The sequence below is a fragment of the Callorhinus ursinus genome, unplaced genomic scaffold (genome assembly GCF_003265705.2).
Source record: "Callorhinus ursinus isolate GAN/ISIS: 27379988/994484 unplaced genomic scaffold, GSC_fseal_2.0 scaffold4, whole genome shotgun sequence".
Lineage (NCBI taxonomy): Eukaryota > Metazoa > Chordata > Mammalia > Carnivora > Otariidae > Callorhinus > Callorhinus ursinus.
This window is the reverse complement of record NW_027397066.1, coordinates 68,326,587-68,351,931: the sequence shown is the minus strand read 5'-3', so window position 1 is coordinate 68,351,931 and position 25,345 is coordinate 68,326,587. Positions and strand designations below refer to the sequence as shown.

The window sequence follows — 25,345 nt, the reverse complement described above, 5'->3', positions numbered from 1 at the left end:
AATGTGATTTTAGAGCATATTACCCCAAAAGAAACCTCATACCATGAACAGTCACTTCCCATCCTCCCTGTCCCCAACCCCTAGCAACCACGAATTACTTCCTGTCTACAGATTTGCCTATTCTGACATTTTCTATAATGGAGGCAAGCAATATGTGGTCTTTAGTAACTGTCTTATTTCCGTTAACACGTGTTTGAGATTCATCCATATCATAGCATGGATTAGAACTTCGTTCCTTCTTATTGCTGAGCCTTAGCCCACTGCATGGATATATTACACTTTACTCATTTACCACTTGATGTTGCTTCCACTTTTTCACTATTTGTGAATAACACTGCTGTAAACATTTATGTACAGGTTTTTGTGTGGATGGGCACTTGACTTCTCTTGGGTAGAATTGCAGGATCATATGATAACTCTACATTTAACATTTTTTTTTAAACTTCAGTGTTTTATTTTTTTTTAAAGATTTTATTTATTTATTTGACAGAGACACAGCGAGAGCAGGAACACAAGCAGGGGGAGTGGGAGAGGGAGAAGCAGGCTTCCTGCTGAGCAGGGAGCCCCACGTGGGACTCGATCCCAGGACCCCGGGACCACGGCCCAAGCCCAAGGCAGACGCTCAACGACGGAGCCACCCAGGCGCCCTCTACATTTAACATTTTGAGGAACTGCCAAACTGTTTTCCAAAACCATTGTTCCATTTTACATACCCTCCAGCAGTGTATCCAGTCGGTTTTTACTCTCAGGGAACAGTACCAACCAACCGGCACTCCCCCTCCTTGTCACGTGCAGGCCCTCATTAGAATGTCTCTTTCCAAGACAAGCCACTTTCCAATATACCTTCAAGTAGGTATCTGTTAAGAAAGTAGGTGACAGACTGCCCCAGCAGCCTCTGAATGCACCAGAGTCTCTGTTCCTCTTTGGGTTTTTCCTGCCACCTCTCCTCATCCTTCCCTCCCTAGATCCAGCCAGGGGAGGGGCCCTTCCTGTAGAGACCACATTCACAGCACCTTCAACAATGTCTCCCCAGGTAACCTGGAAATTCTTTTGAGGACAGGAGGGTGTATCTGAAGGCTGTCATTTAGAATTTATAAGAAGTTCTTTAGGTATTTATTTATTTATTATTATTATTTTAATATTAGTGTGTACACTTGGTCACTATTTCTCAGCTGAGGGTGCCATATTTGAATCAAGACCTCTCTCATCTCTTCTTGCTTTAAAATAGAATTGCCAATGTGAGATTTCTAGCTATGGCTGAGGGAGAGACTGTTATAGCTTCTCCCCAGAAAGGGTCTATAAAGCTGGACAAAATTGATTATTTCACTGCTCTGGAAATCAGAGAAAGATCTACAACAATCTGAGAGGCATCTATGCTTGAACAAGTGCTGCGCAGTGCAAGTCTTTGCAGTTCTTCCCCCAGGCTACTCCCATTCCCCTGCCAGCTTAGTTGACATGGAGATTTGGTCAGAGCGTGACAGAACTATGAGGACCCCGGCAGTCCAAGAGGACTCACTAGATTTGAAACAGTGGATGAAACCTGAACCCAGTAAAGCTGTCAGTGGAAATGGCAATCTCAGCAGAGTGAGTGGGGTGAGCTAATGGCCCCATAAGCCTGGAATTGTGTGGTTGAGTCAAGCATATTCTTGGATGAGGCTATGCCCATGCACAGTGGAGACCTGGAGAAGGTCTCAGTGACCTACATACTCCTGGCTGACCTTGACACTGCCCACAGTATCCTCAACAGGCAAAAGTGATCAACAGAATATATTCAAAATTAAAAGGCATCAAACTTCAAAAGACACCATTAAGAAAATAAAAATCAAGCCATGCACCTAACAACTGAGTGTCAAACTATGTGAGGCAAAAACTGGTAGTGCATTCATCTGTTTCTCCTCGAAATTCTATCAGAGTTGAAGACTTCAACATGACACTATCAGAAATGAACAGATCTAGCAGGCAGAAAATCAGCTAGGATATAGTTGAACTCAACCCCATCAATCAACTGGATATAATTGACATCTATAGATTATTTCACCCAACCACAGCAGAACACACATGCTTCTCAAGCTCACATGGAACATTCACCAAGACAGACCACATTTTGGGTCATAAAATACATCTTAATAATTTTAAAAGGCTAGAAATCATACAATGTCTGCTCTCAGGCCACTAAGGAACTAAATTAGAAATCATTAGCAGGAAAATCCCAAAATACATGGAGATCATACTAGCCAAAGAAGAAATCTCAAGAGAAATTTAAAGATATTTTGAGCTAAATGAAAATGAAAACACAACTTACCAAAATTTGTGAGATGCAGTGAAAGCAGTTCTTAGAAGGAAATGTATAGAGGGGCACCTGGGTGGCTCAGTTGGTTAAGCGACTGCCTTCGGCTCAGGTCATGATCCTGGAGTCCCGGGATCGAGTCCCACATCGGGCTCCCTGCTGAGCAGGGAGTCTGCTTCTCCCTCTGAACCTCTTCCCTCTCATGCTCTCTATCTCTCATTCTCTCTCTCTCAAACAAATTAAAATATATAAAATCTTAAAAAAAAAAAAAGGAAATGTATACCATTGAATGCATATATTGGGAAAAATACCAAATATCAATTACCTAATTTCCAGCTTAAGAAAATAGAAAAAGAAGAGCAAATTAAATCCAAAATAAGCAAAAGGAGAAAAGAAATAATAAAATGTAGATCAGAAGTCAGTGTAATTGAAAAACAAAATCAATACAGAAAATCAGTGAAACCAAAAGCTGGTTCTTTGGAAAGATCAATAAAATCAGTAAGCCTCAGCCAGGCTATTTACAAAAAGGGAGAAAGAAGGAGGGAGGATACAGATTACTAATATTGGAAAAGAAAGAGAAGACATCACTACAAATCCTATGGAAACACTATTAACAACTCTATGTCCACAAATTTGATAACCTAGATGAAATGGACCAATTCCATGAAAGACAATTTGCAAAAGCAAATTGCCAAATTGTCTGAATAGGCCTGTATCTATTCAAGAAATTGAGTTAATAATTAATATCCTTCCAAAACAGAAAGCACCAGGCTTAGATGGGTTCACTGGTGAATTCTACCAAACATTTAAGAAACAAATTCTATCTGTTCTCTACAATCTTTTTTGGAGATTAGATGCAGATACTTTCTAAATCATTGTAGGAGGCCAGGATTACCCTAATACCAAAACCAGACAAAGACATTACAAGAAGACTATAGGCCATTATCTGTCATGAATATTAGATGCAAGAATTCTCAAAAAAAAAATTAGCAAATAAAATCCAACAATGTACAAAAAGAATTATACACCATAACCAAGTGGGACTTATCCCAAGTATGCAACATGAGACTGGCTAAGCATTTGAAAATTAATGTAAGTCATCACATCAGTAGGCTAAAAATGAAATTCATACAATAATATCAATAGGTGCAAAAATAGAACTTTACAAAATCCAATGCACATTTGTGGTAAAACTCCCAATAAACTAGGAATAGAGGGGAACATCCTCAGTTTGATAAAGACTATCTATAAAAACCCTACAATTAATATCATACCCAATGGTGAGAAACTCAGAGCTTTACCACTAAGATCAGTTACAAGGCAAGGATGTCCCCACTCACCACTCCTTTTCAAATCATACTCGAAGTTCCAGCTTATGCAATAAGAAAAAGAAATAAAAATATACAGTCTGAAAAGGCATAAAACTGTCTTTGTTGTCAGATGACATGATCATATGTAGAAAGTCAAAAGAAATTGAAGAAAAAACCTAAGCAAGTATAAAAAGGTTGCAGGATATAAGGATAATATACACAAGCCAATAATTTTCCTATATACAATCAATGAACAAGTAGAACTTGAAATTAAAACCACAATGCTATATTTATGAGCATCCCCCAAAATGAAATATTTAGGTATAAATCTAACAAAATATGTACAAGATCTCTGTGAGGAAAACTACAAAATTCTGATGAACAAAATCAAAAACTAAGTAAGTGGAGAGATATTCCATGTTCATGAATAGGAAGACTCAATATTGTCAAAATATCAGTTCTTCCCAAATTGATCTATAGACTCAATGCAATCCCAGTTAAAATCCCAGAAAACTGTTTTGTGGATATCAATAAACTGATTCTAAAATTTACATAGAGAGGCAAAGGAACCAGAACAGTTAACAGTATTATAGGAGAACAAAGTTGGAAGACTGACACTACCCAACTTGAAGACTTACATATAATAAGTCATAAGCTTACCTATAGTAAGCTGTTAGTAAGACTTGTAGCCACCATAACCAAGACAGTGTGGTAGTGGCAAAAAATAAACCTACAGATCAATGGAATGGGACACAGAGCTCAGAAGTAGAAACACATTTATAGTCACAACTGATTTTGACAAAGGAGCAAAGGCCATACAATGGAGCAAAGATAACAAAGGATGGTGGAATAACTGGACATCCACATACAAAAAAAAAAAAATGTAGAGACAAATGTTACACCTTTTACAAAAATTACCTCAAAATGGCTCATAAACCTAAATGTAAAGTGCAAAACTATGAGACTAGAATATAACATAGAAAACCTAGATAACCTTGGGTATGGCAATGATTACATCCAAGTTGTTGTTACATCATAGTTACTACATCAAAAGGCCCAATTCATGAAAGAAGGAATTGATAAGCTGGACTTAACTAAAATTAAAATTTCTGGTGGGGGGGGTGCCTGGGTGGTACAGTCAGTTGAGTGACTGACTTGGTTTCAGCTCAGGTCTCAGGTCGTGATCTCACGATCCTGAGATCAAGCCCCCGGTCGGGCTCACCAGGGAGCCTGTTGAAGTTTCTCTCTCCCTCTGCCCCTCTCCCCTTCCCCTCCCCTGCACACACACCTTTAAATAATAAATCTTTAAAAAATAAAATTTCTGTCCTGCAAAAGATAATGTCAAGAGAATAAGACATGCCACAGACTGGTAGAAAATATTGGCAAAAGACACATGATAAAGCACTGTCATCCAAAATATACAAGAACTCTTAACAGTAAGAAAACAACCCGGGCGCCTGGGTGGCTCAGTCAGTTAAGCGACTGCCTTCGGCTCAGGTCATGATCTTGGGGTCCTGGGATCGAGCCCCACATCGGGCTCCCTGCTCAGCCGGGGGAGTCGGCTTCTCCCTCTCCCTCTGCTCATGTTCTCCCTCTCTCTCTCAAATAAATAAAAATCTTTAAAAAAAGAAAAGAAAACAAGCCCATTAAAAAATGGGCCAAAAACCTTCCCAGGCGTCTCACCAGGAAGAGAGTTGGATGACAGCCTGTGAGGAGATGCTCCGGCGGCCGCTCGTGTGCTCGCTGGGTGTGGACCCGGTACCTCTCTGTGAAGTGGCAGCTGAGGAGACTCTGGGACTCACCGTGGCCAACAAAGAGCCCAGGGATTTTTCATCTTCCAGATTGATTTCAGCGGCTGAAAACAGCACTATGCTCATTTCTCATACAGAATCAGAAACCTGCTGATGTCTGAAGCAAGTTGGGTTGCTGCTACTTGGAAAGGGTTTGTCAATGAGGCAACTCAGATTCCAATTCCCTGAGCCAGTGAAACAGACACACCGCACAGTGGGAGGAGGATGCAGAGACGGTGGATGTGTTCCAGCAGCAGACGGGAGGTGTCCCCTGAGAAGGGAAACCTCTACTTTTGTCCTGCAGAACTCTGCTCCTCCGGACCAAGATGACATTCTCAGGTAGAAAACTGCAATTTGGCCCCACCACATCCTGGCCACTGCAACCGAGTTTTCTCTATTCTTTCATTTTTTCCTTCCCCATTCCTTTATTATAAAGTAACTGTATGTGCACAAGCATATTGCATTTTTGTAACAAAATGGCCAATGGTATGTTTTGATCAACATCAAATGGAGATGGGATGGGGGAAAATACTGGTTCGGTGAAAAGACCCCTTCTCTCCATTCGCGGCATGCTCAGTCAGCTCTTGTCTTTATATTCCAGTAAGTTACTTTGCTCTCACTCTTTAACAAAAAAAGAACAACATAAAAATCCTTACATACCTTGTTCGATTGGAGAATTTTAATGTTTTTCATTGATCCCTGTAAAACCAAGGACAATGTTCTAACTCTTTTGTCTGTAGCTGTTACATGTAGGGCAATCTGTCTTTAAATAGGGATAAATTACTCTAAATGAATCCTAGATCATTTTCCCTTCAAGTCTTGTTGTCTTGTTGTTTAAATAAACTTCTTGTCTTAAAAGAAAAGGATGATCCACAACACACATCATTAGGGAAATGTAAGTTAAAACACTATACATACCTACTAGAATGCCTAAACGCCAGAACATCAACAAAACCAAATGCTGGCATGGGTGTTGAACAATAGGAATTCTCATTCACTGCTGGTTAAGAATGCAAAATGGTATAGTCATGTTGCAAGACAGCCGAGCAGTTTCTTACAAAATTGAACATACTTCTACCATCTGATCCAGAAACTACAATTCCTGGTATTTATCCAAGGGAGATGAAAAATGATGTCCACCCCAAAACCTGATGTTTATAGCACACTGATGTTTACAGCAGCTTTCTTCATAATTGCCAAGACTTGGAAGCAAGCAAGATATCCTTCAGTTGGTGAATGGTTAAACTGTGGTACATCCAGACGATGGAATATCATTTGGCACTAAGAAGAAATGAACTATCAAGCCATGAAAAGCCATGGAGGAAGCTTAAATGCATATTACTAAGGGAAAGAAGCCCATCTGAAAAGGCTACATACTGTGTGATTCCAACTGTATTCCAGCTGTAGGACATTCTGGGAAAGGCAAAACTATGATTCCCGAAAAGATTGGGGGTTATGGGTATGGGGAGGAATGAACAGGGGAAGCAAAGAAGTTTTTAGGGCAGTGAAAATACTCTTTATAATACCACAGTGATGGGTACATAGCATCATACTTTTTTCCAAATCCAAGTAATGTACAACACCAAAAATGAACCCTAATGTAAACTATGTACTTGGGTGATTAAGACTGGGTCAGTGCAAGTTTATCAGTTGTAACACATGCATGACTCTGGTTGGAGATGTAAATCATAGGGAAGCTATGAATGTGGTGACAGATGAGGGGAGGGGGGTGCAAAGGATTTATGGGAAATGTCCATACCTTCCCCTCAATTTTACTGTGAACTTTAAACTGCTTTTAAAAAAAGTCTTAGGAACAAAAAAAGAAAGAAAGAAACCAAAAAGACAAAAAAACACAGCCTGGGAGAAAATAATTGTAAGTCGTGTATCTGATAAGGGTTTTGCATCCAGGATATATAGTGATCTCTTACAACTCAATACGAAGAAAAACTATCCCATGTAAAAATGGGCAAAGATATGGACAATTCATCAAGGAGGATACACAAATGCCAAATAAGCACATGAAAAAATGCTCAGCACCACTGGCCGTAGGGAAATGCAACTAAAACTACCTTGAGATACCTCTATATCGCAGCTAAAATGGCTATCATTAGAAAGACGGACATGCCAGGGCGACTGGGTGGTTCAGTCGGTTAAGCTTCTGATCTTGATTTCAGCTCAGGTCATGATCTCAGGGTCTGGAATCCAGACCCACGCAGGGCCCCACATCATTGAGCCCCACGTCGGGCTCTGCGAGGGGCGTGGAGCCTGCTTAAGATTCACTCTCTCCCTCTGCCCCTCCCCGTGTGCATGCTCACTCCCTCGCTCTCTTCTTCTCTCTTAAAAAAACCAAAACAGACATGCTGGGTTTTGGTGAGGATGTAGAGAAATGGGGACTTGTGTACACTGCAGGCAGGACTGTAAGGTTGCTCGTCCACTTTGGACAGTTTGGCCATCTCTTTAAACGTTAAAACATAAATATCATATGACCCTGCAATTCCACCTTTAGAAGTCTGACAGAAATGGAGACACAGACACACAAAGCCATGTCCACAAATATTCACAGCAACATTTTTCATAAGAACACCAAATTGGAAATAACCCAAATGCCAATCAACTGGTAAGTAGGTCAGTACAGTATGGTATTCCTAAAGAGGAATGAGGTACTGATACAGGCAAAAATATTACGCCAGATGCAAAACACTATATATTGTAGGATTCCTTTTATAGATGTCCAGAAAAAGCACACTGCTAGAGACAGAAAGCAAAGCAGCAGTTGCTGAAGCCTGGGGGTTGGAGTGGGGATTAAGTGCAAATGGGCACCAGGGAACTTTGTGGAGTGATGGAAATCGTTGTCAACCCGGAGGTGGTGATGCCTGCACAGGGTTACAGTGTGTAACCTGGATCTGTTATACATAAAGCTGTTGAAAAAGAAAAAACAAACAGAATTGCTGATGATTCAATTGTTATCTGTCTTAGCCGTACCGGCTGAAGCCTTTGGGTTCCTTTTCCTCACAAGCTTTTGAGATTAAAACTGATCAAAACTATACTTAATAGATTACTCAAAAATGTCCTCAAACTTATCACTCTTTTAGGTCCTGTCTCAAGCCTGACATCACACACTCCTGAATGGACTACCACCTGGACCCAGTGAACTCAAGCTGGGCGCACACTGGAGAGGGGGTTCTGAGAGCTCACGCCCAGGGACCGTACGTTGTGCTGTAGGTTTGACAGCAGTTGCAGATTTCATTCTCTCACTGAGAGGACACCTTTGGGTGGACCGTCCCTCAGTGATTTTCTCTACCTGGGCCACAAGGCTTTTGCTCTACCCACCATGTCCCTTGTACACATTAGAGAACCAGGCTGTATTTTCTCAGCTCCTTTTAGAAACTCACTTGCCATTATCAAATACTGTTCCATTCATCAACCCTTACTAAATGACTCTCGATGTTATCTAATGATTCAAGAATGTTCTCCCTGTTGGCACGGGAAAAGAAAGACAATGGGATTAAGGTAGGACAGGTTTCTGATTTGGGTTCATTTGTCTAGACCTGCTTTTTATTTGCAGCCACAACACAGATTCCCAAATAGAGCCCCTCCTTAAGGAGTGACTTTTAAACTTTTTAAAGTTTCCGGGTGGAGAGAGCTGTCTGTAGGGCAGACAGATCCTCTGTGGAGGCCAGAATGCTGGTCTCCCATTTCCCCTTCTGCTTTATACATTTGTCACTGCCTCAATCGGCATCTACCTCATAGGGCATTCACCTCTGTCTCAATCTCTGTGACTAGGTGGAGAACTACAGTTCTTGTTCTTGGTGCCAGGACAAAGCCCCGTGCTGGATGTCTGGGAAATGGCGTAGGTCTGCTGAAGCCAACGGACAGGCTGTCTACCATTCAAGGAACTCTTAATGTTAACACCACCTAAATCGTAAGTGGCCAAATGTGATTACCTTTTCGGTCAGTTCTACCAGGCTGTCACTCTGCACTGGATCTGGGCAACAGAAGAGGAGCAGATAGATAGGAAGAAGAAAGGACACGAAGGATTACGAATCAGCTCCTCTATGCTGGACACAAATCATGGTACATCCTTAACCCTAAGAACTAGGAATAATGACATCCATTTTAGGGTCATGCAAAATGAAAACCGGGGTGGGCAGGGAAGGGCTGTCCAAGGAAGACAAATAAAAATGTGCACAGTTGGGTCTTAAGACTCCAAACCCGTTCTTCCGTTCCAGAAGCTCGAGGGCCTCGGGGGTGCTGGGGTGGAGCCACACACCGGGGACACAATGGCTGATCAAAACCGATGCCATTCAGTGGCCATATACCTTAAAGCTCTGGTGGGGACCGGATCAGAGATTCACAAAAGTAAATGTGTCATTATAAATTGTGGAAAATATAAAAATTCAGTACTCTTTCTATTAAGAGGACATCACCTTTCAACAAACACACGTGTCCCCTCATCACAGAAGTATGTACCCCAGCCCTGAAGATGTCACTGTAGACTCTGGTGATGGAATATACATGAGATGCAATGTTTACACAGCTGTGGTCATTTTGTAAACACTAGCTGAATGAGCGAATGATTCTTCTCCAATGAGAAAGTGGCACAGCAGAGTCAAAATGTGATTTGTTTCAATTTTATTTTCCTATCTCAGTTTCAGTAAAAGAATCAGAGAACTTATTGACACAAATCATAAGCTATCTCCCACCCATATACAGTATATGACCACTGTTTCTATTTTTTTCTTTTTCACTGAACAAGGTGATACTGTCTTCAAAGTACCAAGGAAGAGATAATACAAATGAAACAAAAAGGGAGGGGGGGGTATACGTGTGGTCTTTTTATTCACAGACAGTAAATGTATATGTACCACCATAAGGGGAAAAGCACTGAGGAAACATTTGCATCCCACAGGTTAAAAAGTCAAGCAATTAGTACAAGTAGAGTACCTCCAAAAATAGCAAATTTGGGACAATTAGCTATTACTGTGAAGGAAGTCCCGTCTTTTATTTTCCTGCCACCACATTCCTACACTGGAATTTAAGCTCTCTTCACAGCGCGAATATAAAAATGATCAAAGTCAGGGTTTTATGGCAATCTTTTGCTAAAATATATTCTATTTTAATATACATGCTATAAAAGTACACTAAAAAGGTCAATCGTTAGAGCTCTGTTAAAATTAAGAATTTACTTTTTTACATACAGGATAATGTACACCCACCTCTAAAAGTATATTTGAGGAAGGATATTACCGTGACCCCAAATATTTCTAGCTTCGTATTTGGTTTATAATAGGATTGACGTTATAATACATGTACTCAGTAATGCTCTCTTATAATTCCGCACTGCAGTGCCTCACCAATCGCTTTAAAGAAAAATGCGGAGGGAACCGTGTATCTCCAAGCAGTTCTTTCTTATTGTGCAAATCAAGTTTTCAATGTAAGCTCCTGTGACAAATTTTTCATCTTATTTTTTAACTTCTGCTAATCTAAATTCTTTTACGATCAGCATTTGGAGCTTTTAATGAGGCAAATATAAATGAGAGATGCTGAAAATTAAACCTGTAGGTAGCCTGACTTAAAAGGAATCATTCCCTCCTGTAAAAACATTTCCAGTGCCGATTCTAGTTTTCACGGGATGGTCTGAAATAATGCTGACTGAACACATCCCATGCGGACGAACTGACTGCGTGCGGGCCAAACCGAGAAATTAGACTCCTGGTACAGAGTTTAAGTAGATCTACTGTAATCATGTAGCGCACATGATGAAGCTGCTAGTTACAGACTTCCATCCATGGATCCCAGGCAGATGTGTCGTCTTTTATTTCAGGTATAGTCAGAGAACGGAAATCTAAAATAAGTGAAATCTGTTTCTGATTTAAACAAAAATATTTACTCTCTTCATTAGCAAAACATTCTTTAAAATCTATTTTTCTCCTCTCTGAACAGTTAGCCAAGGAGCACTAGGCAATTTTCGGGAGGCTCTGTGCACTACAATAAATACGGTCGTGGGGAACACACAGCAGCTATAGCTTATTTACATTCACCGATGAGAATAAACTTCTTATCTGATTAGTGTCCAGTCCCACAGAGGAAAGGTTTGGCATTCGTGCGCTTTTGGTTCTTGATGAGAATCACTTCTGCTTGATTTTCATTCTCGGAAGAAAAAAATCATCAGCTGATGTCCTCAGATTTCATGACATGATGTGAAAAAGGAAGGGAGCAAAGATTAGCTGTTAGCAGGGAGCTGGTCGGGGCTTAAGTCTGCAGGCAGATCTTCCTTCTTGCCAGGTGAGTGTCCCGCAGGCGCCCAGGGCTCCAGCAGGGAGGCCCCTGGAACACAGGCATGTGGAGCCTCCTCTGGGGACGGGCCGCTCTGGCTTAGTGGAGCACCCCCCTCTCTGCGTCAGCCACCACCCCTACTCACTACCCTCTATATTGATCTTATGTGCTTGAGGCTGCAGAACTGATGGAAACCAGTTCACTGGGAAACAAGCAAAAGCAGAGAATTCCACCAAGAGGTGGCCCGGGTCGTGCATCACTGTCTTCTGTGGAGATAATCTGTGCAGGATGTGTACATTGTGTTCTCCACAGCAGAATTCTCCTTTGTTTTTCTTGCAACTGTCATGTTTTTCCACACAATTTTATCAGGAGTGGAGTTTAATGTCTGCTCTTTTTGAACCTACCTAAAAGTGGAATGTTTTCCCCTGGCAAATGATTACTTACTTCTTTGAAAAATGGACAAGCATTTTTTTTTTCTTTTTGAATCCAACTCAGCCCTTCAGAAAGGACTTCAGACTAAGAGGAGGAAGTACAGGAGAACGAACTTCCTATTGCGCCTTACATAAAACACTTTGTTAAAATTAAGAGCAGCTCCAAGTACAAAAGTAAATATTTGTGCAAAGGGCACAATGCCAGATGCAATCTTAAGACATCCTCAATTTACTTTTTTCTGTTTGACTCTAAAACACAAGTCTTTTACATTATGAAACCTAGCAAGTCTGGGGAAGGAAGTTAACATCAGAAAATACACTTTAGAAAAGGTACAGGATCTTTTGCTGATAATTTGTTATTTTATAACTTGGATCAAGTAAGTGTTAAATATTCACAGTAATTTCGAGAAGAGACATTCGTGTCTGTAAAACGTCAATCTATTGCATTTTCAATCAGTTTTCTGTACAATTACAAAATTTCATCTGTCAGTGCTTTTCTGTAGAATTCCTTATGCTCAGTCCTTCCCTTTCTGGATCCAGCTATACCTTTAAGGTGGGCTGTAGGATTCCTTTCTCAATCAGATGAGTCTTCAGGGTTTTATATATATTTAACTGCTGTTCTGGTTGAAGCACCAACAACTGCTGAAGCACTTTGCTGGGATTCGGACCCCTGATAACAAAGCAGAAAAGGCCAAGTTCATGCTATTTTGAGAGACCTAAAGGAAGCATATACCCCCAACTGAAAATAAATCATGCACTTAAGTGAAGAGTAACAACCTTTACTTGATCAAGCTCACTTTAGTGCCCAATGTTAGTGTCAGAGGGAGAAAAAAACCCCGGAAATATTCGGCACCGAGAGGCATACAGTCTAGATTTGGGAAGAACCCACAAACACAAAATGCAGGAACAACACTAGGCAATCTAGGGGGTGCAGGTCTAAGTTCCACAAAGCTTCTCAAAGGGGCAACCTGAGTTAGAAGTGGGAACAGGGAATGAATCCTGACTGGTCAAGACACACAAACCATCCTGTAAGGAAAGGAGCAGAAGTCCTGGTGGATGAAGAGAAGCCAGAAGGGGACAGGAAAATATACTTCAAATTTTTAGCTTCAAAGAAACCTCGAGACGTGCCCCTGGGGTATTATGAATGTTCGAGAGACAGGACGCAGGTGCTGACCTGGCACTGAAGCCACTACCCGGGATCTGCAGTAGATGCCACAGCCTTTGTCCAAACAAAGTCTTCGGTGAACCCCAATGTAGGAAACAAAAGTGGGTCCTTTCTCGTTGAAGGGGGGACAGGAGGCAGACAGCCTGCCCTCCTCACCCCCCTGCCAGCAGTCCCAGGACAGGGGAGGCGAGCCCAGGGGGAGCTGAGGCAGCAACATGGAGGCAGTGGTGTGGCGCACTCCCCCTTCTCTGCCAGGGGCGTCTCCTCCAGCAGCTCCCCCCAGCCTCCCTGCCCCAGCCCTCCATGTTGCACTTGAATCCTTGAATCGGAAAAGGTGCTAAACAGGACTCTTACCCTTTCCCGGCCCTGACACTTATACGGTCAGGGGTTCGTAACCTCCCCCCACCCCCCATGGGACTCTAGAACTCAACCCGCTTACAACCGTGTGGCCTTCTACAGTGCTATTTTGTCACATTCAGAATGAACCGAATTTAGACTTTAATGCAGATGTGTCGTTCTCTGCGATTTCTACAGTCCATTTGAATATGAAAAGCAGATTATGGTTCACTTCTCGTAAAGAGAGATTAGTAAAATCCAATGGAAAACAGCAAGACATAAATGATATATGGGAGAAGGGCACCGAATTCTGAGAAAGACATTTACACAGGTAACGAAATTTATGATTAGGACTGTTCAGTTCAAATGGAATTATAGGAAACAGAAAACCCAGCAACAAAGAAATGTCTGCTATATAGGGATATCACAACAAAAGTCTTTGATTAAAAAAACCACAGCACAGATTAGCCATCCCCTGGGTTACCTTCGTGCACGTGCCTCAGCTCATCTGCCAAAAGTGTGGCCAGATGCCTCTCACAGCCACTGTCTACTCAAGGCAGGGCACAGCTTGTCTTACATTTCTTCAAAAGATTCAGGAACTTCCTAACAAACCCAGAGTAGGGGCCCACAGAGAAAAGGAAGAGTATTGTAGCAAGTTCAGCTAAATGCAAAATTATGTCAGCAGGCGCTCCCAGCTACATGCACCCTGGCACTAGCCCTGTATCTCTAATAGTCTAAATATTTGCTTTCAAATGGTAGACAACATGGCTCAGCATTACTTTTCTCTAGTGAGAGAATAGCAGGTTAAAAAAAAAAAAGTGAGTTAATGCCCTAAAAGCCGCCACCATCTGAAAACAGAGTTCTAAGGATTTATTTTTTTCCCAATTTTTTTTTTAAGATTTTATTTATTTGACAGAGAGAGTGAGAGAGCACAAGCAGGGGGAACAGTAGAGGGAGAGGGAGAAGCAGGCTCCCCACCAAGCAGGGAGCCTGACGTGTGGCTTGATCCCAGAACCCTGGGATCATGACCTGAGCCAAAGGCAGACGCTTAACCATGTGAGCCACCCAGGTGCCCCCAGAGTTCTAAGGATTTAAATATTAATTACTAATACTCAGATATATCAGGAACTGCCATATAAATGGATTAGACACTCCAACTAAAAAGACAAAGGTTGGGGGCGCCTGAGTGGCTCAGTCAATTAAGCCCCACGTTTGGCTCAGGTCATGACCTCAGGGTCCTGGGATCAAGTCCCACATCAGGCTCCTTGCTCAGTGGGGAGCCTGCTTCTCCCTCTCCCTCTGCTGCTCCCCACCCCCACTTATGCTCTCTCTCTCTCTTGCTCTGTCTCAAATAAAAATCTTAAAAATAAAAAAAGACAAAGGTTGTCATCCGGGTTAAAAAAAAAAAACAACTAAAATCAAGCTATATACTTGTTAGAAGAGAAACACACTATTCTTTTTAAAAAGATTTATTTATTTATTTGAGAGAGTGAGAGCACACTATATAAATACTAACCAAAAGAAGGCTGATGCCATTCTTTTTTTCTTTTTAAAGATTTTATCTATTTATTTGACAGAGAGAGAGACACAGCAAGAGAGGGAACACAAGCAGGGGGAGTGGGAGATGGAGAAGCAGGCTTCCCGCCAAGCAGGAGCCTGATGCGGGGCTCGATCCCAGGACCCCGGGATCATGACCCGAGTTGAAGGCAGACGCCCAACGACTGAGCCACCCAGGTGCCCCTGATGCCATTCTTCTAATATCCAACAAAACAGGCTTTAAGCAAGTGGTATATAAAGATGGATGTTATAGAATGACATTATAAGTGATTCAATAGGGAGATAGGACAGTCCTAAATGTGTATATACCTAAAACCACTGCAAAATACATAAAGCAAAAACTGGCAGACTAGGAATAAGTACATTTACAATCACAGTGGGAGAGAAGGGGCCTGGGTGGCTCAGTGGTTGAGTGTCCGACTCTTGATTTTGGCTCAGGTCGTGATCTCAGGTTCGTGAGGCTGGGCCCAAGTTGGGCTCCATGCTGGCTGTGGAACCTGCTTGGGATTCTCTCTCTCTCCCTCTACCCCTCCCCGCTTGTGCTCTCTCTCTAAAATAAATAGATAAAAGTTTAAAAAAAATAATCACAGTGGGATATTCTGACAAAGCTCTCTTCCTGAAAAATGGAAAAATGGAAAAAACAAACGAAACAATCAGTACAGAAGATTTAGCTAAACCTCACCTAACTGGCATGTACAACCCTACATCCCCAACCTGCAGATGCGCATATGCTCCATGGCCACATGGACACATACCTGAACAGACTATATGCTGGGGCACAAAACAAGTCTCCATAACTATTAAAAACTGAAATAATAAAGAGTATGTTTTCTGACCATGTGGACTGAGGCAAAAGTCAATAAAGGAGAATGAGGAAATCTCCATTTGTTTGGAAAGCCATCAATACACATCTAAATAATCCATGTGTCAAAGAAGGTATCATACTAGAAATCAGGAAATATTTGTAACTGATAATGAAAGTACAAACGTAACATGTAAGATGAGAATAAGGCAGTACTTGAGGGAATTTACAGTCTTAGATGAATATATCAGACAAGAAGGCTGAAAATCAATAACCTAAGCTTTATCTCAAGAAGCTCAAAAAACAACAGCAAATTCCATCTCAAGAAAGATGAAAAGAATGAAAGATGCAAGTGGACATCAATGAAATAGAACGTTAACAAAGCCAGAACTTGATTCTTTGAAAAGATTAATGAAATAAACTCTTAACAAGACTGCTCAAGAAAAATAAAAATTAATACAAAATTCCTATACTGCTCTGGGTATATATTTAAAATACGTGTTTATGGATCTACAAATATGAGTTTCTAAATACTCTCTGAAGGAAGTACGTATTTTCTGTGGTCAGGCACTTAGTAGAGACCATAGAAAATAAAGTTAATGTGTGCTTGCTGTGGTTTGCTTTCACATCCCAAACTAGCACTTTAGGTCAGATCCAAAACCTTATGGGTTTAATAACAAGAATAAACCACCCTATATAAAAAAGCAACACCCCTCCATTCACCCTACTTCTCCACCTCCCAAACAACCATAATCCCCTGGCCCACTTTATTTTTCTCCACGGCACTTAACCACCAGCTAACAAACTCGGTTTGTTTTTTGTCCGTCTCTGCCCCTTCTCTCTCCTGCTCCCCAGTAAGAATGTAAGCTCTGAGGGCAGGGACTTTGTTTTGTTCTTTGCTCTATCCATGCCTAGAACATTCCCCAACACATCACAGGCACTCAAGAAATAACTGGCGGACTGGATGAATTATTAGTCCTCTTCTAGTTAGTAATCACTGTCACTGTATACCACAGAAAACGGGAAATGTGGTGATTCAATCCAGTGCCATCCACATTACCTAGATTTTACCTTGGCCCTATTAAAGACCGTGACACATACTATTATTTAGGTTGTTCAAATGTGTGTAAAATAATTATAATTTAATTATTTCTTCTTCATTTCTCCTTAATCATACTTCTCAGGGCTACAATGTGACGCAAACCCCAGGGGCCACCATTCCCTTTTTATATTATAAATTATCACTGACAGAAAAAGTAACTCATTTAAACTAATGCCTATGGAAATGAGAACTCAAAGAAATCATCTAATAAAACATTTTTTAAAAATCTAAAAGTACCTTATAAAACTTGTGATGTACACGTGCACAAAAGTTGCCATCAAATACTGACAATCAAATCTGTCCATTATCCCGCCATGTCCAGGAATGGTGTTTGCAAAATCCTTCAGAAACAAACAAACATATGAGCAAATTTTCAAAAAATCACCTGCTATTAAACTCCTACCTGTACATGTCTCTTGGCATCAGGAGCTCTAAAGAAAATACTTTACTACTGGATTTCCTCACTAAATACAGACTTACTAGAACATGTCTCACAAGTTAAAACCACATCTTTCAAATACGTACCCATGTTAGAATCATTACCGAATTGACCAAAAGCATTCAAGTGACACTAATTAAATATTAATTAAATCTAGCACTAACTTTTTTAAGTTAATAAACCTTTTTCTAAATCAGAAGCGCTATCGGCTATTATTAATCTAACATTGTTCTAGCTTACTTTTCTGTTTAACCAGAAATTATTTGAGGAGCTCTTTTTAGTGTTGTTGACAGATGTACTACTAGTTCTAACTCATGTTTATCCTAATAGTTTTTACTCTGAAATAAATATTTTGCTACTATAATGCATATTCTTCTGTAAGTATTGGGGTAAAAAGAAAACCAAAACACATCATGTGGGACACATTAGTCCATTAAACGGCCAAGGGGAGGGAATGGTTAGTAAGTCTCTCAAGTGGACTCTATAGATCAAGCCACATGTCTGGGTGCTAAGGATATGGAAATGACAGACTGCTCTTCTAGCATACGCAGGCAACCTAAAAACATCTAAATGCAACAGCTATTATACCTTCATTTCAGACATGCAAAATTATCTATCATTCAAGAATAAACCCTGCATTAAAGACCACTGAAGAAAATACCATTCTAAATGTAACATTTCTGTTTCAAACAATTACTGAAAAATTCTTCGGTTACTTTTTGCCCACACATTTCCTTCCTTCTCTTCCCTATTCTCTGAAGCAACAAGAGAGCCACAGTAACTCAATTCCACTCTGCTGTTTGCAGGCTTGACATGACAGTCTTCATGCACAGTTCTCGCTGTGGTTCACTGTGGGCAAGTGTTGTCTTCCCTAGCAGGTGGTGAGCATCTGGAGAACAGGTACATTTATATGCTTCCACATACTGCATTCCACCCAACATAGTATCTTCCCCCTTTTAAGTGCTCACTGAGTGTTTGTTTATTTCCCTGGCTTCTGCAGCCCCATGTGATCTGGCCCCACCAATTCTGTAGTCTGAATGCCTCCTCTCTACTACAGTCACACTGTCCTCACTCCCCTTCAAATAGGCTAAGCTCCTCCTCTCCTTTGCACTCGCCGGAACTCTCTTCCTTCCACTTCTCTACCGGACACATTCTCCTTTTCTCAGACTCCTGCTCAAATGCCACCTCCTTCAGAGAGGCCTGCTCTGTTCACCCCACTTTCAATAGCCTCTCTCTGACTCCCAATGGCATAACATTCAATCTTAGTGAAGGCATGTGAGGACAGCTGGGATAACAGGGTAAAATATATGTGACTTTATGAGAATCCAAATTAAATGAAATACAGGAAAAATTTCAAGTATCTGGAAGAGAGATCAGCAAACTATGTCCCATAGTCCAAGTCTAGCCCACTGCCTGTTTTTGTAAAAGTTTTATTAAAACCCAGTCAGGGCCATTCATTGACATACTGCCCACAGGGCTTTGCACTACAGTGGCAGAGTTCAGAGTTGAGTAGCTGCAATATGATTAATAAATGATTTCTCCCTTTACAGGAAGAGTTCACTGACTCCAGATCTAGGAGAACAGATGGTTATATCCAAAGGCTCCCCGGCTCGTCTCTTCAATCGAGACTGTGGCACAACACGTAAACTTCAGACAATTCACAGCTGGGTTTTTGGATGAGCACTTGAAGGACCAAGATTCTGTGTTTGTCCCAACATTAAGTGACCACATGCCAATTCTATAAATGACGCTGACATAACACTTTAAAATGTATTAAGATGGCATGTCCAAAATTTAACGAGAGAGAATATACTCAAATCAGCCAGGAAGGATTTCTGTGAAGCTGAAACAAATAGGATGTTGAAAGTTTTTGCCCAGAGGCTTAATGTGGGAGACCAAGAAAGAACCAAATTACAACTATATTATATTCTTGAATTATATTCCCTAATAATGTAACAAAGATTCTAAACACACACCTTGATTTTGAAAGCTCTTTTGAATCCACTGGCAAAGAAGCCTCCAAAAGGGCCAATCAAAGATGCAAACGTTGAAAGAGCAATGCTGTGTATCTGGAAAGGATACAAGCTCACTGTTTCCTAAAGAGAAAATAAAGGGGGAAGGGATTTAACTGCATTAAAGTTGTATTTGAGCATGCCACCTAAACTAAGAACCATGCTATAAATATTAAACCATTATACCACATTTTTGTTAACTTCATACACTTTCAGGACCATGGGAGAAAAATATGTTGTAAGCTGGCATTCCCATCCTCTGCTTAGCCAGCACTCTCCATTCCCTCTCTAAGCATACTGATGACACCTGGCACACTAAAATCTTGCAGTTGGCAGGATACTCTAGTTCATCTAGAAACTTCTATAACATTTGATTTGTAGGCTTGGTAAGAATCAGTTGAGTTAATTTCTGAATTTGTTTCTTACCAGTAGAACTTTATAATTGTAACTTTTGTATTTTTTTTTTCACTTTAATTTTATATGACAAAATGAGGAAAAAGTTGGTCTTTAAGTTGCTTAAAAAAGACCACCAAAGTGAGCATCAGCAAGACAGTCATAAAAGATTCAGGGAGGAGATAATAAAAATTGAGAAGAATTCTGCAGGCAAATTATTTTGTAAATTCTTGATTCTTGCTCTACTTTAGATAGACTGAAACTACAAATTGTAGACAGTGCATAAATAGGTAGGCTTTAGAAAGATCATTCAGAACACCAATCTCGACCTGTTCTGAAAGCAAAGGCCTTGCCCCAAAGACTGGTAGTATCAAAAAGTTTCATAGCAGATAACAGATGGCTTGGACATTGAAAAAAGTTCTTGGATTCAATGTATTGCACACACAAGGAGAGAAATAATTTGTTGGTTAACCTGCTCCTCAAAAATTATGGACTTTAAAAATATTTCAGATACACACACATACACAGCACACACACACAACTGCTTGATCCCTTACTCGAACCAACTACCCACCAGTCTTGATGGCAAATTATCAGCAGGGTTCTAATGGACAGCTTGCCAACATCCTTCAGTGAGAGACCTCAACACTGCCTTTAAATGGCAACAGTGTGCTTTTCAAAGGGAAACTGATTTTTTAGAAGCAGCAGTTTCTGTACTATTAAAGGTCCCCTAAAAATCAAGGAATCTTTGAGCTGTTGAATTTTAATTAAGCTTTAAATTGAGTCAGTTCCTACCAGTTACAAGTGAAGCTCATTGTAACCCCTTCGCTTTTTAGAAATCTAAGGAATACTGGAAAATGTTTTCAAAACAAACAAGATAAATTACCATCAGTAATCATTCAAACCACCAGGTAAGTAAATTCTGAACAGACAGCTGGTTTGTGATAGTAATACTCATTTTATGTTCAAGAAAGGGAAATCACAAGGGGATAGAAAATATTATTGATGCTAAGCAGTGATACCACTTCTGTAGCAAAGAGTTAAAAATTCTGTAGAAATTGATTTCTTGTAAAAAGTTTAGTCCTACTTTAAATGAACCTGCATCTTTGGGATACAGGATCCTTAACTATGTTTATCTTACCCGTCTCAACACTGCCTTCAGAAAGGGAGGAACTGAATAACTCTGAAGCTGGAAAAGTTCGGAGGGTTCACATTCTGTAACAAAGGAGTTTACATCACTTCGGTATTCCACTGGGCAGACAAAGTATTGGTATTTGGATAACAGGTAGGCAGCCTGAATAACAAAGCAAGAGTCCATGAAACATTGAATGAAAAAAATATATATATATAAAATATTTATCAATCTCTTTTCATTAGACTCTTCAAAAATTAAACTTCCTAACATTTTTTGTATACTTATCTTTTATCCAGTCCTTTCATTGTATCTTTGATTCTCACAGACCTCTTTTAATAAAAACCTAAATTCCGTAACTGTACACTAATTTTTAAAACATTAACAGTATCTGTTATGCATGGCTAAAAGTCAATGTCAATTATTTTTAACTGTTCCTGCAAGTTGGGCTCACAGCAGCACCCACTAAGTCAATTAGCTAGTATGCATTAAGGAGGCAGAGTTCTTCATCATCATTTGCATTCTCTGCTTTACTCAAGGCCACTACTTGTCCCAGCACCTGTGTCCCCCTTAAGGCAGAACAAGCCTAACTATACATTAGAATCAGCTGGGGGAGTTAACTGACGGGACAGGGCTGGGACATAGATTTTGTATAAGATCCCCAGGTAATTCTGATACGAGGCCGTGATCAGAGCTACTGGGGTACAGAATTGGTTCTGTTTAGTGGGTTTCAATAAATACATTATTAACATTTTGTGGTTCAGTTTTTTAGGTTTAGAACAGATTAATAAAACTTGCCATCATTTTTCAAAATATAAATAAAAATCCCAGCAAAACTCACAATGAATCCAAACACGACTGTGGAAAAGAAACCGCCAATGAATCCTTCCCAAGTCTTTTTAGGAGACAACTAAAAAGACCAAATAAATTAAAAAGAGTTACTGCACTCACAAAACACACAAATACATATGCAAACTCTCTTCAATGAATTCCCACAATACCTTATACATCTCTGCTTGCTTTTTTCTTATTGGAATGGCTCTGCAACCCTTTTTCCTTCATCCATGATCCTGATTTATTTGTGCAATTTCTCTAGTAATATCTAACATATTAGACCCTCAAACATTTGACATACTGTGAATATATCTGTTTCTGTATAACCTCAACTTATTTTTTTCTCTCTCAAAGAACTATAAACTCTAGATTGAAATCATCATCCCATGACTTTTATGCTTATATAAACCCCCACAATAGTGTAGTTCTTGCAGTAAGGATAAGATGTACTCATTCCAAGTACACATGGTCTGTATTGAACTACCACTGACAACAAAAAATAGAATGAGTATAACAAAACACGGACATTGCAGCACACCAGATTTTCGTATAGTCCCAAAAATGCCATGCATACAACAGACCTCTTTCTGAAATGGCAAACCAGACACAGTATTTGCTCCACAAGTATTCACATATCCTTCTCCCTTTGGTCACAATCTATGTCTGTCTCCATGAAGAAAGGAACATGTTGTGCTTCTAAGAATAGATACTGTTTCAGATGCCAGCTATTGTTTCTCAGTCAATGGGGCATTCAAGCAGAGAAATCTGGAGGAAAGTTTGGAAATCAGTGATGCAGGGGCAGGAGGAAAAGATTTGGGAGTGGACAGCACTAAATGCCTGAGGTGCCCTATAAGATAAGGACTGATATACAGGGATCTGGTCATCTGGAGATCACTGATGACCTCTGTGATGACCCTTTCAGTGGATGGGTGGGGACAGAAGCCAAATAAATAACAGAAGTTTATGCAGATAGAAACAGGTGACAGGCTAAACTACATGATCTCTTTACAGACCTCTTGTCCTAATGATGTTCATAAAGCCCAAACCCAAAAGGGTCAATAGAAACAGTTTCTTGACAAATCTGTTAACAATTCTGCCACAGAGAAGGCACTGATACACACCATTTCCTAGGACAATTCAGTATTATTGTCATGAAGTAGGAGTTGACTCAAATTCAAAAGTGCCTGTTGATTATTTTAAAGATAATTTATCAGGCACCTGGGTGGCTCAGTCAGTTGGGCATCTGGCTCTTGATTTCCGCATAGGTCATGATCTCAGGGTCCTGGAATTGGGCCCTGTGTCAGGCTCTGTGCTCAGCAGGGGAGTCTACATGGAGATTCTCTCTCTCCCTTCATTCTGCGCCCCCTGCCAACTTGTATTCTCTCTCTCTCAAATAAATAAATCTTAAAAAAAAATAAAGATAACTTATCAAATTAAATTGATCTATATCAAATTGATTTAGGGGTTAACTTGTTTAATTACATATGGGTATATTACACAACTAATCCAGCCTGGTAAATTCACTAGGAATCTATGTTCAAAATCAGACAGTAACATTCTTCTACAACCAAAACAGCCTCTTTGAAGACTTCCTAAGCCAAAAACTTCTCATCTGGTATAGAAGCCTTTAATATTTAATCACTTGCTCTTATGCTGAAGCAGCTTTAGAAATGTTATACACACACACACACACACACACACACACACACACACATATAGGTTGCTTGCCAGTATCCCTACAGCTCAGCCTGATGTTATATGCTAGACTCCTATATGGGGAAGAATTTATGGAAGATTTTCTTGAAGGATAAGCAGTCCGTGCTTTCCTCTGGAAACACTTAAGCTACTCTTGTATCATTCTGATCAAACAGGTTTTGTATCTGCACAACTGTCTCAATCCCTCCAAACTGCCTTCATATAGTAACATCAAAATAGCCAATTAACATATTTGTGGGATTATTATTAAAGACTTTGCCCAATACATGGATGAAATGAATCATATCCAAAGCCCCAATGTGAAAAGTTTGTTTAAAAGTAATCAATTGTAGTAAAAGGTCTATTTTTCCATGAGGAATCGGTTTCTTTCTTCCCCCAAAGGAGAACTATGTAACTTAATTCATTTCCTTCCTTGCCTCCACTGACTGTAAGCAGAACCAAATCTAAGGCAAAACAACATGGTCTGCACATGTGTATTTTTCTTTCCCTTATCTTAACCTTTACTTATTACTTGCATTATCAGTTTTTTATTGTAGGGCCTCAGGGTTTTTTTGAAATGCGTTTGGGTGTAGAAGTTTTACAAATGGACATGAGTATGTGAAGATGGTTAAGTGTACACTTTCAAAAAATTTGGTAAAGGAGGTGATAAATGAGATGGTTTGAAGGGAAAGCAGAGTCTAGGAAAGGCTTGTTTGTAGGGTCGCTAGAGAATGGAAGACGATGACTTGCACTATAGCTAATGGGAAGAAACCAGCAGAAAGATGAAATAAGCCTTCACAAGACGGAGGATAACTGATGGAGTCAGGTCCTTATTGATGGAGCCAAGAGAACGTCTCATGAAGAATTTAGATGATTCCAATCTTTGGGAAAATGGCTCACTGCCCCTACACTGTGGCTGTTAAATACAGCTATGGGAAAATCAAAGCACCTCATAAATAAAAATGTGCAACAGCACCAAATTGTTGGAAATTTTCTCCAGTGGCTCATCTTTAAGGTTATGGTAATGGCCTACTTGAGATGTTGTTCCATTACCTTAATTAATGGAGTCCTCCCAAAAAAAAATCCAAAAAGGTAAGCAGTTATGTCATTGCAAATAACACTTGATATTGGAACAAGGAACCTTAAAGAAAATCAGAAAAAAAAGTCCATATGATTAAGTGGCAAACATTTATACAGGTTATGACTCATAACGAACCAATGCAATAACCCTTTGGATTATACGGCAGCTTCATCCAGAACATAACATTTGCCAAAACAGTAGTAGAAATGATAAATATCAAGTAAATTTGCCCAGATCTGCTTAATGCAATTCAGCAGAGCAAAATCTATAAATAAACCAATATACCAGGAGAATATTGCTAAGGAAAATATTAAATAATCAATTTAATTTTAATATTAAGCAATCCATTTCTATAGCTATGGATTTTCAAATTTCAGTTTTATGAGGAACAAGTTACAATAGCACAAAAAATTTAAAAAAAAAAGCAGCCTTTCAAAATGGAAATGAGTCATTTGTTTAGACACAATATAATCTCATAAATTTATACCAAGCTCTTAATACAAATTCTTTTTCAGGAAGAACTATCAATTTTAATTCTACCTTAGCCTATAGTTACATTAAACCCTACTAATTGTACAGAACCTACTAATTTCAGTAACTGCCACCTATCAATTAGAAGTTTGCATATGGAAGACAATCTTAAAATGATTCTGTTTTACACACACACACACACACACACACACACACACACACACACACACAC

The 25,345-nt window shown here is 39.9% G+C and overlaps 1 protein-coding gene and 1 long non-coding RNA gene across 2 annotated transcripts in view; one reads left to right on the top strand and one right to left on the bottom strand.

Moving 5' to 3' along the window:
* Window positions 1–5,281: 5,281 nt before the first annotated feature.
* LOC112835970 (uncharacterized) lies at window positions 5,282–9,577 on the top strand. The gene is made up of 3 exons (XR_003211349.2): window positions 5,282–5,726; window positions 8,480–8,605; window positions 9,171–9,577. It is a non-coding gene; the product is annotated as an uncharacterized lncRNA (long non-coding RNA).
* Window positions 9,578–12,606: 3,029 nt separating this feature from the next.
* CDS1 (CDP-diacylglycerol synthase 1) overlaps window positions 12,607–25,345 on the bottom strand; it is a 60,407-nt gene continuing 47,668 nt past the window's right edge. Inside the window, exons 8-13 of the mRNA XM_025887619.2 lie at window positions 24,615–24,702; window positions 21,874–21,942; window positions 21,042–21,194; window positions 19,472–19,591; window positions 17,294–17,397; window positions 12,607–12,764 (exon numbers count right to left, since the gene is read on the bottom strand). Of these exons, the coding sequence (XP_025743404.1) occupies window positions 12,635–12,764; window positions 17,294–17,397; window positions 19,472–19,591; window positions 21,042–21,194; window positions 21,874–21,942; window positions 24,615–24,702 (664 nt within the window). The 3' untranslated portion in view covers window positions 12,607–12,634. The remainder of the gene's footprint in view (window positions 12,765–17,293; window positions 17,398–19,471; window positions 19,592–21,041; window positions 21,195–21,873; window positions 21,943–24,614; window positions 24,703–25,345) is intronic.